The following is a 15,283-nucleotide window of genomic DNA, read 5'->3' as shown; positions in this document are numbered from 1 at the left end:
GACTCATAGCGACCCCTCCTTGGGTTTCCAAGGCAGTATCACTACGGAAGTAGGAATGCCCAACCTTCCTTCCAAGGAGTGGCTGGTGGGTTTGAACTGCCAGCCTTCTGGTTAGCAGTCAAGTGCCTTAGGCACCATGCTATGTATAGATGTACACACACATATATATATATACATATATTTGTAATAAATATATATACATGCATGTATATATGTGAGAGAGAGAGAGCAATTTACTTTAAGGGATCTCAACAATTGTGGGGGCAGGCAAGTCTAAAATCTGTACATCATGAGGAAGTGTGGAGACTCTGGCTGGCACATGGGATTGTACGGATATGGATCTTGAGGAGGCTGAATACTGCAGCAGCCTTACATAACAATATATGTAGGTCAGGTGATGAAAAGAGTACAAATAATGGAGAAAGAAAGGGAGTTCTGCCAAAACATCTATTTATAGCTGTAGACAGGCCACACCCTAATGAAACTCCCCTTTCAATAGATTGATTGATTACATTACTGTAAATTACATTATGGAAGATGATTACATTAAATTACATTATGGAACAGCATAGTTGAATTTTTGGCAAAACCATTGGGAACAATAGCATACTCAAGCTGACTTGACATGTAAGAGTATTTATCACACATCCTTCCTGTTATTTTTCAGTACTTACAGAATTTTCTAATGATCAACATCCATTTTCTTAAAGCCCCTGCTTTCTGATTTCAAGGCATTTGACAAAAATAAGGGACAGCTATCTATGAAAAAAGAAATGGTTAAAGACATTCTGAAAGCACATAGAACTTAAACAGGAGATCATGTCTTCTGAGTCTTTATCACTGTTGTTTCTTTCCATTGCTTTGGTTTTATATTTTAACGGACCTAGGCACTTGATTGCTAACCAGAAGGCTGGCAGTTCAAACCCACCAGCCACTCCTTGGAAGGAAGATGAGGCAATCTACTTCTGTAGTGATACTGCCTCGGAAACCCAAGGAGGGGTCGCTATGAGTCGGGTCTGACTCGACGGCACATAACAACAACAACAGACACAACACATGGATTCTTGGTTTTTCCTTTCTCCATGTAAAGCTATTCATCATGTATCATTCATTCCCTCCCCTAATATTCCTTTTGATCTTTCAGGATTAATTAAATGGTAGACTCTGAACAAGTCGTATTTCTGCCAGCATCTCACAGGTAATAGCAGAACTCTGTCAAATCCCAAGTAGAGGCTAGGTAGCCTTCTGGGACAACAATCAGAATACCTTACTGAGGGGCAAAGAGTAACATGTGTTGACTGGAACAGGGTGTTTATGGAGCAGGAAACTGTATCTGTGATTTTTTTCCAATCGTACACACTCTTGTGGCTTCAGTCTCCAGTTGGAGGCTGTAAACCTTTTGAGAGACAACAGTAGCAACAGTAACAGACAGTATTTGTATGTGAATGTCTCCTTAATTCCCCAGTGATGACTAGCCTGATCCATACAAAGATCTGCCTTTTACCCTTTTCTGAAAATAAAACTCTAGTTGGTTGTAGTTTAGAGTTCAAACCAAACCAAACCCACTGCCATCAAATCATTTCTGACTCATAGTGACCCTCTTTGGGTTTCCAAAGCTATAAATCTTTACAGAAGTAGATTGCCTCATTTTCGTCCTGTGGAGCAGCTGGTGGGTTTGAACTGCTGACCTTCTGGTTAGCAGCCAGATGTCTTACCTACTACACCATCAGAGCTCCTTTAGCTTGAAGTAGGAGAGAGAATCTGGGAGTATAATGCTTTTTAAGTAGAGTTTCAACCAGTCGCCTTATTTTTAACCTCACCTTTCTCTTCCTTTTCTTCCAAAAGCAGCTGAAGCCTTAAATTCCTGTGTCTTTGAGGGTTTTACAGTGTAAATCAGACTGCTTCTGAGCTTTTCCCATTCCTGGATTAGGATTCGGCTGACTCAGACCTCAAGTTTTTAGCTCACCTCCATCTGCTATAGGCTTTCAAAATCTTGCTGCTGTTGTATTCCCCTGTTTATATGTCCTTAAGTATTGGTGCCCTTAAAAGATAGTTGCTTTATGGTCACTTTAATGGAGTTTCAGAAAAGAGCAGTGGTAAATATTGTGTTAAATTGGCCATCCTCAACCACACTTTATTTATTTATTTATTTATCCTTTAAGCAGGTATCGAGGTTCCTTCTACCTTTATGTAGAATCCCATGTTGTTTTGTACTGTAACTTGACCAAGAGAAGAAATGAGCTAATCTGATCAAAGCACATTTTCAAAGTGAGTCCAGAATTTTAGATAAAAGTGGAAGTGAGAGATAATGTGTTGGAATAAAGCTTAAACAGGGGAGTCTATTTGACCTAGACACTTTGTTGCATTTGAGTGTCCGTATCATTCTTAATAAAAGCATTATAGTTATTGGTTCCAATTTAGACCTTGAAGGAAGTATGGCTCTGAAGGTTGTCTTTGTTGTTCATGTAGGGTAATCATAAAACAGTATTTATTATCCGATGATAAAACATTGTTCAGAAGCTTTAATTGATTTAGTGTCTACTTAATGCTATTCCACTTAGTTATGAATTCATAATAGTTTCAAATATGATGCTGTGATACTAGTCACTCAGCCACTTGGTGAAGGGGAATTGAGTCTAATATTATTATCTCAACCATGTCTTTTTAGAATTTGCAGGTTTTAAGTGCCTCACCCAACTTATATAAAGCCATAAGCTTTGTTCATTGAAATGTCCTTGTAAGTAGAGTTTTCACTTAAATTGCTTTGTTTTCTAAAGGTTGCTTTAAATCAGTTAAGTTTTGTATTATGAGCTTTTTCATTTTTCCCATGCTGTCATTAAATGCATACATGAGTCTTGCATTTACATTTTCCTATCATTAGAAACTTTCTTAGGCAAATGGTCCAATGATTAAATTTATCAACAGAGAGATTAATCAGTTCATATTTTTAAAATAAAACCCATACCCAGCTGCCAAAAACACTGGTAAGAGAAAGATATATGAAATATCTAATTTTTATGAACATCATTAGGAAAGTTCTTATGATATATTCCTAATGTATTTGGATTATTAACATGGTACTTATTTAAATTCTTCCTACAAAATGAAAGCAAACACCAAAAAATTTTTCACAAAACCAAAAATTATTTAATAGCAAATCACATATAATTTGAAACATAATGATATGCTTAAAGGAGAAGAAAACACAGAAACTGTTTATTTGCTGTATTATTTTTGAGACTGCAGTTCCTGTATCCATAGATATTTCATTGTTGTTGTTGTTGTTATATTCTGTCGAGTCAGACCTGACTCATAACGACCCCTCCTTGGGTTTCCAAGGCAGTATCACTATGGAAGTAGATTGCCCAACCTTCCTTCTGAGGAGTGGCTGGTGGGTTTGAACTGCTAGGCCTTAGGCACTATGCTACCTGAGCTCCTGTAGGTACTTTGGGGCTCCCAATAGTCTCTGAGGAGGAGACAGAAGTAAGTGTGACTTCTTGGCTCCCTAACACCCAAGATATCTACTTAACCCAGAGCAGCCCTGATAGTCAATGAATTAAATATTGGTTTTCATGGACAATTTCATTTGCAAAACACAGATCCTGTTGGTAAGTCAGATTTTTTAAAAATAATGATGTACTTTATTCATACCCCTAAGACTTCTGTCTGAAATAGCCAGATAATTGACATGCAGGCTAATTGTGAGGTATGAATTATTTAGGAGCCTGAGCAATCTGTTATTATACTGATGGATCTGAAGATTATAAAAAGATAGAGAAGTCCAGCTCTTTGCAAATAGGCAGACCCATCCTGAAACACCCAGGTGACTACAGATTCTGAGCTTTCTTGGTCTATTACTTTATACTAGCTATATTGAATCTCCCCAAACCAGTGAAAATGTATCTGATCACCTGTGTCTATGCCCTGTGTTTCTGAGTAGTCCCTGCACAGATCTGCCCCTTCATGGAGCTTTCAGCATCACTCTCACTGACTGCCATGCCCTTTAGGTTAAGAATGACATCCTGATTACAAAAAAAAAAAAAAAATCCTCACTGCCATTGAGTCAGATCTGACTCATAGCGACCCTTTCTTGGGTTTCCAGGGCGGTATCTCTATGGCAGTAGATTGACCAATCTTCCTTCCAAGGAGTGGCTGGTGGGTTTGAGCCACCAATATTCTGGTTAGCAGTCAAATGCCTTAAGCACTACACCACCAGAGCTCCTAGCAAGTGTAAAACTAAAGCTCTTGACACTCATCATTTTCACCTTTCCCTTTGGAAATATTAATATTTAATTTTTGAAATAATGTAAAGATAATATTTTCCAACAGAAATCAGTTGGAATGTCCTGAAACATATCCGTAGGACATTTTCTTTTTGTGTTCTTTATAATGTAACAGTTTCTTCACTTAGGGCTATAGATGAATTAGAGGCCTTTTCCTACCCTTTACCGATAGATTGAATTATATCAAATCAGTTTAGCAGAAATAGTACTTACTCTTTGGTGGGGCAAAATCAATCTTTTATTTTCTTTAACACAAAATACAAAAAAGAAATAATCGATAAAGCTGAGGACAATGTTTTTAACTTATGTAAAATTATAGTACCATAATATTTGTTTTATTATATTTGTTGTGGGCTACTCTTTGGCGAGAGTAATGGAAATATATCTAAAACCAAACACACTGCCATTGAGTCGATTCCAGCTTACAACAACCCTTTAGGACAGACTAGGATTGCCACACAGGGTTTTCAAGGTTGTAAATCTTTTCAGAAGCATACTGCCCTGTCTTCTCTACAGAACAGCTGCTGGGTTCAAACCACTGACCTATAGGTTAGCAGCCAAATGCTTTAACCACTATGCCTCCAGAACTCCTGAATGGAAATATAGTTCTTTAAAAATATAATTTAGAATTGAGCACTTAAAACTTCAAAAATTATTGTATTTATTTAGTATCAATTATGTTTTAAATTTTATTCTAGGATGCAAGAGTACAGTAGAATAAATGCTTATTTTGTAGCATTCAAGTGTAATAAAACTTTTAAGTCCCTTTCAAATTATAATGAAAAATTGATAGCATGATATAAATCAGGATTGGAAAGAGATAGCTGGGTTGAGACACGAATTACACATGGCAGAGGTAGACCTTGAGCTGTTTGGAAGATGCATAGGAATGAAAAAAGTGAAAATTGGAGAGGGCACTTTAGGTGGGTAGAGTGACATAAGGTAAAACTCATTATGGAGATGAAATGGGACACTCTGAGCACAGTGAGTAGGCCAGCTTGATTAGAAGAAAAGATTTTAAGTAGATAGATGGAAAAAAAAAGGACGGAAAGGGATAGTTGAGATTAGATTACTGAGGGATAGAATTTCAGATTGAGAAATGTAAGCATTATTTTGGTAGGTAATAAAGGGAGCTCTGGTAGCATAGTGGCTAAGACACTTGCCTGCTAACCAGACGGCTGGCGGTTCAAACCCACCAGCCACTCCTCGGAAGGAAGGTTGGGCAATCCTACTTCCGTAGTGATACTGCCTCGGAAACCCAAGGAGGGGTCGCTATGAGTCGGGGCTGACTCGACGGCACATAACAACAACAACAACAAGAGGTTTACTGATAGTTGTCTTGTTTTAGTTTTAATATGTGAGTGATTTAAGGTAACTTATGCAGTGCTTGGGAGCTCTGGTAGCATAGTGCCTAAGGCACTTGACTGCTAACCAGAAGGCTGGCGGTTCAAACCCACCAGCCACTCCTGGGAAGGAAGATGGGGCAATCTACTTCCATAGTGATACTGCCTTGGAAACCCAAGGAGGGGTCGCTATGAGTCAGGTCTGACTCAACGGCATATAACAACAACAACAATGCAGTGCTTAAGGAGCCCTGTGGCATGACAGTTAAACACTCAACCTGCTAACTGAAAGGTTAGCAATTACAACCTACCGTGTGGCTTCACAGGAGAAAAACTTGGCAATCTGCTCCTATAAAAGATTTTGGCCTAGAAAGACCTATGGGAGCAGTTCTCCTCTTTTACATGGGATGATTATAGCCATAACTGACTCAAAGGCACCTACCAACAACATTCAGTACTTAGGAGCAGCTGCTCAGCCTGCAGTAGAAGTTGGCTTTGGAGAGTCCACTGGATATTGGAAGCTATGGAGACATGTTAGTAAATTCTCACAAGAGTCCAGATAGAAGATGATAAAGAGTCTGAACTAGGGACAAGGCAGTGGGGATGAAAAGGAGAAAAATGAATAAAAGGAGAAGTTGAGATAACTTGATGGCTGATTTTCAAAATTTTTGAAGAGACAATAAAGGGAGGAAGGAACCAAAATTGTTAATATATTTTTTATTGAACTTTCATAGCTTTGATTTGGGGGTGACCAAATTTATCAGAAATACTCCTGTCAATAAAAACATTTATCAGTATTTAAAAGTCTGCCACTTACTGGTTTTGATCATTATTATGTTACTACATGAATATTTGTCTTCATCAGCTGATTTCTATATTCACGCAGCAGCCCGTTACTGTCTTTGATTAGCTTTCACAGCTGCCAAAACTTCATGGTATTGTAACATGTTGCAATCAGTGCAGCTGAGTGAGGATTTGGACCTCACATCCTAAGTTTTAAGAGGTAAGTCCTATAAGGTTACCTATGAAAATAAATAGGAGCTCTGGTAGCAGTTCAAACCCACCAGCCACCCAAGGAGGGGACGCTAAGAGTCGGGCCGACTCGACAGCACACAACAACAACATGCAAATAAATATTTGAACACTGTTTACTAATAGAAATTTCATCTCTATTAGTCAAGAGTGTTCAAATACTTATTTGGTACCCAATTATTTATGAAGGACCTCCAGTGGTGTAGTGCCTAAGGCATTTGACTGCTAACCAGAAGGCTGGTGGTTCAAACCCACCAGCCACTTCTCGGAAGGAAGGTTTGGCAATCTACTTCCATAGTGATACTGCCTCGTAAACCCAAGGAGGGGTCACTATGAGTCAGGTCCAACTCCACGTCAGTGAGTTTGTTTTTTTGTTTTGTTTTGTTTCATTATTTACAAATTACTCTTCTCAACAGTACATGGAATACAAACGTAAATAAATAATTCATCATGTGAACCTTCAAGGAAATTACAGTTGTGGGTACAGAAACATAGAATTCTCTTCACTGTCTTTGATTTCAAATAACTGCATTTTAACATTGTGGTGATTCATGACATGACAGGGAACAAAGTGTTTTGTTGGTTAAGATGAATCTGATTCAGATGAAATTTGAACATTATCATCCAAGAGTGGCACTGCTACCTATCTGTAGGAAAATTGATGTATCTGACCAGTCTCCAATCATTTTGAGGCCAGTTTGATTTAGCACAGAGGATATAGATGATAGAGAAGGTTGTTACAAAATAGCTTCATGTACATACAGATTTATTTGCTGGGGTTAATCCTTCTTAGTTTGTTTTTAGATCTCAATGGGAAATGCACTTCTTCCTTAGTTACACTGTTAAGCAACACAGTTCAACCAGTGGTGCTACCACGCTCCTGAACTTGAGCGTTATATATTCTCTTTTCTACTAATTACAGACAAAACTGCCAAAGACATTGTTGGAGGGATGGCTTGTGATTCCACAGATGAGGAATTTGTAATCACATTAACCCTACACAGATTTGCTAAATAAATACCATAAAAGGGGAAACTTGTTCCTTCCTTAGAAAGGGAGATATGATAGATGTCGGGATTTCAGCAAAGCCTTTAAATAATTTTTAATGATCTTTATGAGCAGAGATGGGGACATTTTAATGCATTCAGAACTGATTAGTAACTGATTATGTCCAAACATATCTAATAAATTGATTCTAGAGAAAAATTCCTGTTAGTAAACTTCAGAACCACCCTTTTCCCCAAAAATCAGTCCAACTGCCATTGAGTTGATTTGACACTTAGAGAGCCTGTAGGACAGGGTAGAACTGCCACCATAAGGTTTCCAAGGCTCTTTATGGAAGCAGACTACCATATCTTTCTCCTGCAGAGTGGCTGGTGGGTTTGAACCTTCCTCTTTTCAGATAGCAGCTGAGCTCTTTAGCACTGTACCATGATGGCTCCTCAACTTCAGAAGGTAACTAGAATCATAGACTCTCAAATCAGTGAAGAAGGACTGGGATGTTTCAATTAGGAAAGACAGTGAGGACATAGAAGATAGCTGTTTTCAAATATTTGAAAAACTCATATGTAAGCAGAAAGAGACTTATTCTGTATGATTCCAAAGAAGTATACAAGACCACAAGGAAACATATTTAGTCTCAATATAATGAAAAATCTTCCAGGTAACCAGAGTACTCCAACAAATCATGTCATCTGAGGTGCCTGTGAGCTGCTTCTAAGGTTAAAGAGTGCTGTCAATAGATGACGTTCTGCCCTGGAAACTATCCGTTGAGAAGGGATGCCATACCATGAGAGTCAAACATAAGTAAAGCCTTTTAAAATTTCTCCCAAACCCGAAGTTCTCACTTCCATGATTTTCTAGAAATGCTTTTGTGGGACTTAGATTGTTCCCACCATCATCAATGAAAAACACCTGTCCGTCTTATGACTCTTGTCTACCTTTTCTGCTGTTCATTTTCTCCATGAGGCTATTTTTTTTAAATGAGAGAGAACATTGAGCTCTGAAATGATCAAAATGGAAATGATATTCAGCTCCACATCCCTTATTTATCAGATCCTGACAGAACAATTTTACAGTTTACCTTACACCTGGTTCAGTTAGGAACTTAAATAGAAAAAACTTGGCTAAGATGTCGATAATTCTGCCTTGCCAAAAGAAATAATATGGGTTATGGCCACCTCTTCCTTCACTGAGGAAGATTCTTTAGCTTAGCTTTTGCTGTTAAAGTCTAATGTTCTCCTTATGTTCTCTAATTCTCCTAGGATTGCCTTTGATCCTGGAGAGAGTAATGACTACTAGGCTGTGGTGTACCTGGAGCATAGAATGGTGGCCAGGTTAGCATTTCATTATGGTGAACCCTCATGATTGAACATCTGTTTTGGATTTTCACCATGTACTCTAAGTTTGGCCACCACTGTAGTCTTTCTGGAAGTATTTGACTCTTAACTAGTGATAATGATTCTGGGAAATTTTCTCAAAAGCTGCCCTGGCAGTTATGTTTTCCCAGGTTGCCACCAGAAACTCAGTTCTGTTTTTCATCATGTTGGTTCTTTATCTCTGAAGGTCAAGTTTATTATGATACTTTTTACAAGTATTATTAACTCTTATCTTATATAAAGGGATATAAAATATGCTCCTATTGAAGGTAGGGGAGCCATGGTGGCATAGTGCCTAAGGCATTTGACTGATTACCAGAAGGCTGGTGGTTCAAACCCCCAAGCCACTCCTTGGAAGGAAGATTGGGCAATCTACTTTCATAGAGATACCACCTCGGAAAACCAAGGAGGTGTTGCTATGAGTTCGAAAATGACTGAACAGCAGTGAGTTTGTTTGTTTGTTTTTTTGGTTTATTGAAGGTAGAAGTGGTCAGGTCACTGGAACATACTTGTTTGCCCTGTTAAGAGTGCCACTGCAGTAAATATGACATAACGGAGGAGAGCAAATCTTAGCTTCTATTTTCTGATGGAACAGTTAGGAATGGAATTTGTCTCTTTATTCAATCTTCATATGATTTGACTTGTTAACTACAAAAAAAAAAAAAAAAAATGACTTTTTATACCGTGATTTTGATCACATACTTTATGTTGTTGTTGTTATGTGCCGTCAAGTCGGACCTGACTCATAGCGACCCCTCCTTGGGTTTCCAAGGCAGTATCACTATGGAAGTAGATTGCCTCATCTTCCTTTGAATCATGAAATTAAATGAATAACTTAATGTCCTGCTCATTGCAGCTCTTCATGGTATACCAGGGTTCATTACTGATCAGGAGACCTTGGATAAAACTGACCCTGCAGTAAGTTGTAATTTTATCTCTTTTAAATTCCTTTTGTCCTTTATTAATTATGCTTACATCTTGTGGATATTAGGTACTTTTAAAACATAAAATTGTTTCTTAATTGATTTGTACTAGTGTTTTTCAGAGTATGATCTGAGGACAGGAGCTAATCCACAAACTATTTATTACCAGTCCACACAAGAAGATACAGTGACTGTCAGCATTCAGAAACTTAAGCAATTTCACTTTGCAACAGTAATTTAATTGGATTTTAGCAAATTTAATTAGTCTGCAGTGTCTTGAAAATCTAGATAACACACAAGCCAACAGACAAATGAACAAAAAAAAAAATACCTTCTCACTACGGATAGATTGAGGAGTACTGGTTTATACTTTTCCAATGATAACACTAAAAACTGTTTAGGGTTGGGGGCAAACCCTAAAACCAAATCTATTGCTATTGAGTCAATTCTGACTCACAGCAAACCAATCTTCCCAGAGTCAATATAGGCAATATCAGTTGAATATCCTGAGTGGTTCTTAACCCCAGTGTGATTTGAGGATCTTGGATAGATCAACTGGCCTGATAAACCCTTCCTCTATACCCTGCTAAGATGCTTAAAATCTCTCAGGTTTATCTTTCAGATAAAAATAGATGTATCTAAAAGGCACCTCGTAATATGAAGACTGTCTAGAAATATCCATTCACATCCATCACATATTGGATCCTTTTTTTGAGGTTAGCTTACAGAAGCTGAGAGCCCTGAGGTGCATTCTGATTAAAGGGGTTCCTGTGATGACCAACTCCAAGCACTTAGGTGATGGAGAGGCTGAACTTCTGCATACCTGGACTGCACAGCATGCCCAGCAAAGCCCATCTGGAACCAGCCTTCCTCTCTACTCTCTACCCCCAGTTTCTACCCCATGCTCTAAAAATGCATGCTCTTATTAGAGTTTTACAGTGACAGACAAGGAAAGTGATGAAAAGGAAGACACAGACAAAAGGGAATTGAAGTAGGAGAAAAAGGTAACCATGTAATATGGAAGAGAGAATGAGTGAATTTGGGATTGAAGGATATGTGAAACCATACTTGAAAGGTTTTGTCTTCTAACCCTGTCACCTCTCAGCCTCTTAGGCTGAAATATTTGTGTATGAGATTCTTTCTTTTTCATGTTTTATTAAGTGTGGAACACTTGAATAAAGTTTAATTTTTGTTGTAGTTTTTATGTTGTTCCACTATGGATTGTTGTGGTAAAGGGACCACTTATGTAAGGACACTTTATGCACTTTATGTATGGATGCTGTGGACTATGCAATATATAATAGTAAAGTAATCCTCAAAAATGAGTGTAATAAAAGTGAGCTATTTAAATGCCATGTAACAAATGCTTTATGAATACCTAAGAATATGGACATTTGAACCAAATTGATTTTTAATAGAATGGTTGATTGAAAAACTAGATCCCCAATATTTTCATTAGATATGTTAAATTAGAAACTTGATGGTGCACTCCATCTTATTCCTATTATTTTACCATAGCTCTCTGTATTTCATCCTGTGGAGATGAGAATCACTGTAACACCTGTTTATTGCCCTATTGATGCCCAGACAAAGGAACCTTGACCGTGTCTACTGTAATAGTGTGCACTGATCTTTGTGATCTCTGAGATGAAGTGTGTGTGTCACGGGTCATTAATTTGTTATTTTTTATATACACATGTCATTTCAGGTTAGTTCCCTGCTATCAAAGAGAATTTCATGCTCATAACTTTGGTTAGCTGTAATTTGAGATATTTGCTTGTGAATATCTTGAATAATTATGACTATCTTTACTTGCTTTACAAGGTATTTGCTTTCATGTTATAGTCATCACTACCGCCACCATCATCAAATTAGGATTTGTTGAATAACTTTTCTGTAAATTGGATAAATACCCTACTATAACATAGATTTTTGGATTTAATACAAAAGTGGCCCAAGAGGGGGTAGAGCACTTAAATATATCATGTACTTATTGTGTGCCAAGAATGTTACATGCATCACATCAAACCTTCCTAACAAGTCTCTAAAACCAAAACCAAACTCAAACCCATCAAGGAGGATACAACTCATAGTGACCCCTCCTTGGGTTTCCAAGGCAGTATCTCTATGGAAGTAGATTGCCCAATCTTCCTTCTGAGTAGTAGCTTGTGGGTTTGAACCACCAGCCTTCTGGTTAGCAGTCAAATGCCTTAAGCATTACGCTACCAGAGCTCCTAACAACTTTGTAGACTAGAATTTTTATCTTCATTTTCTAAATGACAAAATTGAGTTTCATAGAGTGTAAACCACCAACCCAGAGTATAACAATGAGGCTGAAATTAAAACCCAAGTCTTTAGGATTCTGGAAGTCTTGTTCTTTACATGACCCTACCACTCACATGTTTTTAAATATGTGTTAAATGCTTTGTTCTTCATCTATCTCTATCAGTATTTTATATGGTTTTACTTCTTTCATGCGACTTAGGACACCTTAATACCATCTCTAGATATCAATGCATATGAAGCATTTAGATCAACAACAAATATGAAATAAATTTTAGAGTAGTAGAGACCACATCAAAATGAGAAAAGAGGAATTTTTAGCCTGAGGTCACTGTAGGTTTTGAGAATTTTTTTCTTTTTTTTTAATCTGTAAAATGAGAAAGTATGGTTACATGATATTTAATCTAGCTTTAAAATTATATAAATCTACACCTAAAACTCTAAAAATATTCTTGAAATAACCTATTTTATTTTACCTGTGAACAATAAAGATTTTTAAAAGAAATTTTATTTTCTCTGAAATTGATGGTTTGAATTTTAGAAGATGAAAATAAACTTGGCCTGATTGCAAGGATTTATGATAATAATATCAACAACAAAAACAAATGGTGATAATAATATGCCTACTTTTAATCCATCTATTCCCTTTAGCCCTGCAACTCTGCAAACTATTGAGTGGTTGTCCCCATTTTACAGATGAGAATATTAGAGCTCAAATAATTAACTTGACTGGGGTCACAAATGCTATTAGAGGTAGTCTTGTGTTTAAAACAGGTTTCCATTATCCTTCCATTATTTTAAAGGCAGGCCCCATCCCTGGCAGTCCATGAACTTCCTAGGTGGTGATGACATGTGGCTCGGGAGATTGACTGCTTGGGAGCTCTGGTGGCATAGTGCCTAAGCATTTGACTGCTAACTAGAAGGCTGGCTGTTCAAACCCACCAGCCTCTCCTTGGAAGGAAGATTGGGCAATCTACTTCTGTAGAGATACTGCCTTGGAAACCCGAAGAGGGGTCGCTATGAGTCAGATATGACTCGACAGCAGTGAGTTCAGTTTGGTTCTGTATCTTTACACTTAACAGCAGATATGTTAATGAAGAATAGATCTGTCCCCACTTGTCTCCAAGAGAACTCTTCCTCCTTCCCATGAAGGAAGGCATCAGATCCTTGAGTAGAATGGAAGAATCAATCCCAATTGTTTAAAGGCTATCCTGGGTTCTACATGTAGCTTCTACTATTGAAAAGAGAGACATTTAGGATGAATGCAGCAACATTTCTCATTAAACTATGAGTAGAAAATTTGGAGTAGCTTTCCTAAGGGACATACTAAGATAAACATATAAAAAGACTTCAGAAATTATTTGGATGAGATTGTGCATTATACTGATATTTAGCAGATTTTAAGGAATACTTGGTGTATTAGTTTGATGTTTTCTAGAGAGGAGAGGTAGAGTTAGTACATCTCCTTGATTGAAACTGAGCTTCATCACCAAGTAATAATAACAATAATGAAAATAACAACCCCATGTAATTGACAGGTTATTCTCTGCCAGCCAAGGTGCTGGTCACTTTGATACATTCTAATTCTCCTGATGGCTATACTAGGGAAGAACATTATTTTCTCAGTTTTGAAGATGAGGAAGCAGAGGCTCAGAAAAGCTAAGTGTCCTGTGGAAAGTCATATGGCGTGTGATTTAGACTGACCTGTCCACAGCCCATAAAACCAAACCAAAGTAGTTGCCGTTGATTCTGACTCATGGTGACCTTTTGTATGCAGAGGGGAACTGTTCCATGTGATTTTTAAGACTGTGATGTTTTGGAGGCAGATCACCAAGCCTTTCTTCCAAGGCTCCATTGGATTTGTTTATGCCACCAGTCTTTGGTTATGCTTGAGCACTTAACCATTTGTGCCACCCCAGGACTCCCCAGGGCTCATACTCTCTCTCTAAGAACACCTGTATACACTTTACTGAAGTTCCCTTTTATTAACATTTTACCCGGTTTCAAAACCCATACTCTTTGCTTATACTACTGCCCCACAAAAAGTATCTTCATTTAATTTTAATGTCCAGGTCTTAGTACATCTCATGTTCTGTTCAGTGTAGCCCTTCTGCTCCTGTAAACTTGCAATAGCTTTGAAATAGAAGAATCTGTGTCACACTGCAGATATATAAAAAACATACCTGAGACTAATACCTAAGTATATAAATTGTGCTAAAGTGAGAAATGACCACTTTTCAAAAATAGCTCTTGTAAAAAATTTTTTTGGTGTTGCTGATTATGTTCCAAAGGATATTGACAGAAGTCTGGTGGTGAAAAATAATGCCTCTTGTGTTTTTCTGCCTTGCAGAGTTTTTTTTTTTTTTTTTCCCCCAAGTGGTGTTTTTTCTTTTTTGGTTTGTTTATTTACAAAATTGTTGAGACCAAAATTAAATGCAAGTTACAGTTCCTTAGGCTGTCAAAAGATGTGTCCAGAAGAGGGCAGACTTGCACACTGTAACCATCAGCTGCGTAATTAAGTGATCTGCATGCTGGTGCTGTACACTGGCAATGAAGAGAGCTTTAATAATAAATAAAATACAAGGCGTATTTTTATTTGCTTCAGGATTTCTAATAAGACATCAGATTCAAAAGGCTTACAAGAACAATATACTCAATTCAGTGTATTTGAAATGCAAAGAAAAATATTTGTATCTATTTTTTTTCTCCACAATGGCACGTTTCCTCAATATCACTGAGGTTTTATTTTTATTTAATTTTTCCCCCATGCTAGGGTGTTTTTTCTCCTGCAAGATAGTCACCAGGGGAAATTTCAATGGTGAATCCTTTTAAAGTCAGAGAAATTAAAAAGGTAAAAAGTTTATGTACAATTTATAGTATTAATTAATATGCTAAGCTGTTAAGAGGAGCAATGGTGAAAATCCACTAGCTCTGAACCCAATTCCTGATTGTGCTGATACAGAGCAGTTATATACAGTCCACCCTTTCTCTTCTCCCACCTCTACCTCCACCATCACTTCTCTCACTCCCTGTCCACAGGG

The 15,283-nt window shown here is 37.6% G+C and overlaps 1 protein-coding gene across 1 annotated transcript in view; it reads left to right on the top strand.

Moving 5' to 3' along the window:
- Positions 1–10,200, top strand: part of LOC103211792 (catenin alpha-2-like) — a 160,849-nt gene extending 150,649 nt beyond the window's left edge. Inside the window, exons 7-8 of the mRNA XM_007957774.1 lie at positions 9,893–9,954; positions 10,072–10,200. Coding sequence (XP_007955965.1) covers positions 9,893–9,954; positions 10,072–10,200 — 191 coding nt within the window. The remainder of the gene's footprint in view (positions 1–9,892; positions 9,955–10,071) is intronic.
- Positions 10,201–15,283: the final 5,083 nt, after the last annotated feature.

The sequence above is a fragment of the Orycteropus afer genome, unplaced genomic scaffold, assembly GCF_000298275.1.
Source record: "Orycteropus afer afer isolate SDZICR_OR568_19922 unplaced genomic scaffold, OryAfe1.0 scaffold00792, whole genome shotgun sequence".
NCBI classification, from domain to species: domain Eukaryota; kingdom Metazoa; phylum Chordata; class Mammalia; order Tubulidentata; family Orycteropodidae; genus Orycteropus; species Orycteropus afer.
This window is presented reverse-complemented; position numbering and strand designations above follow the sequence as displayed.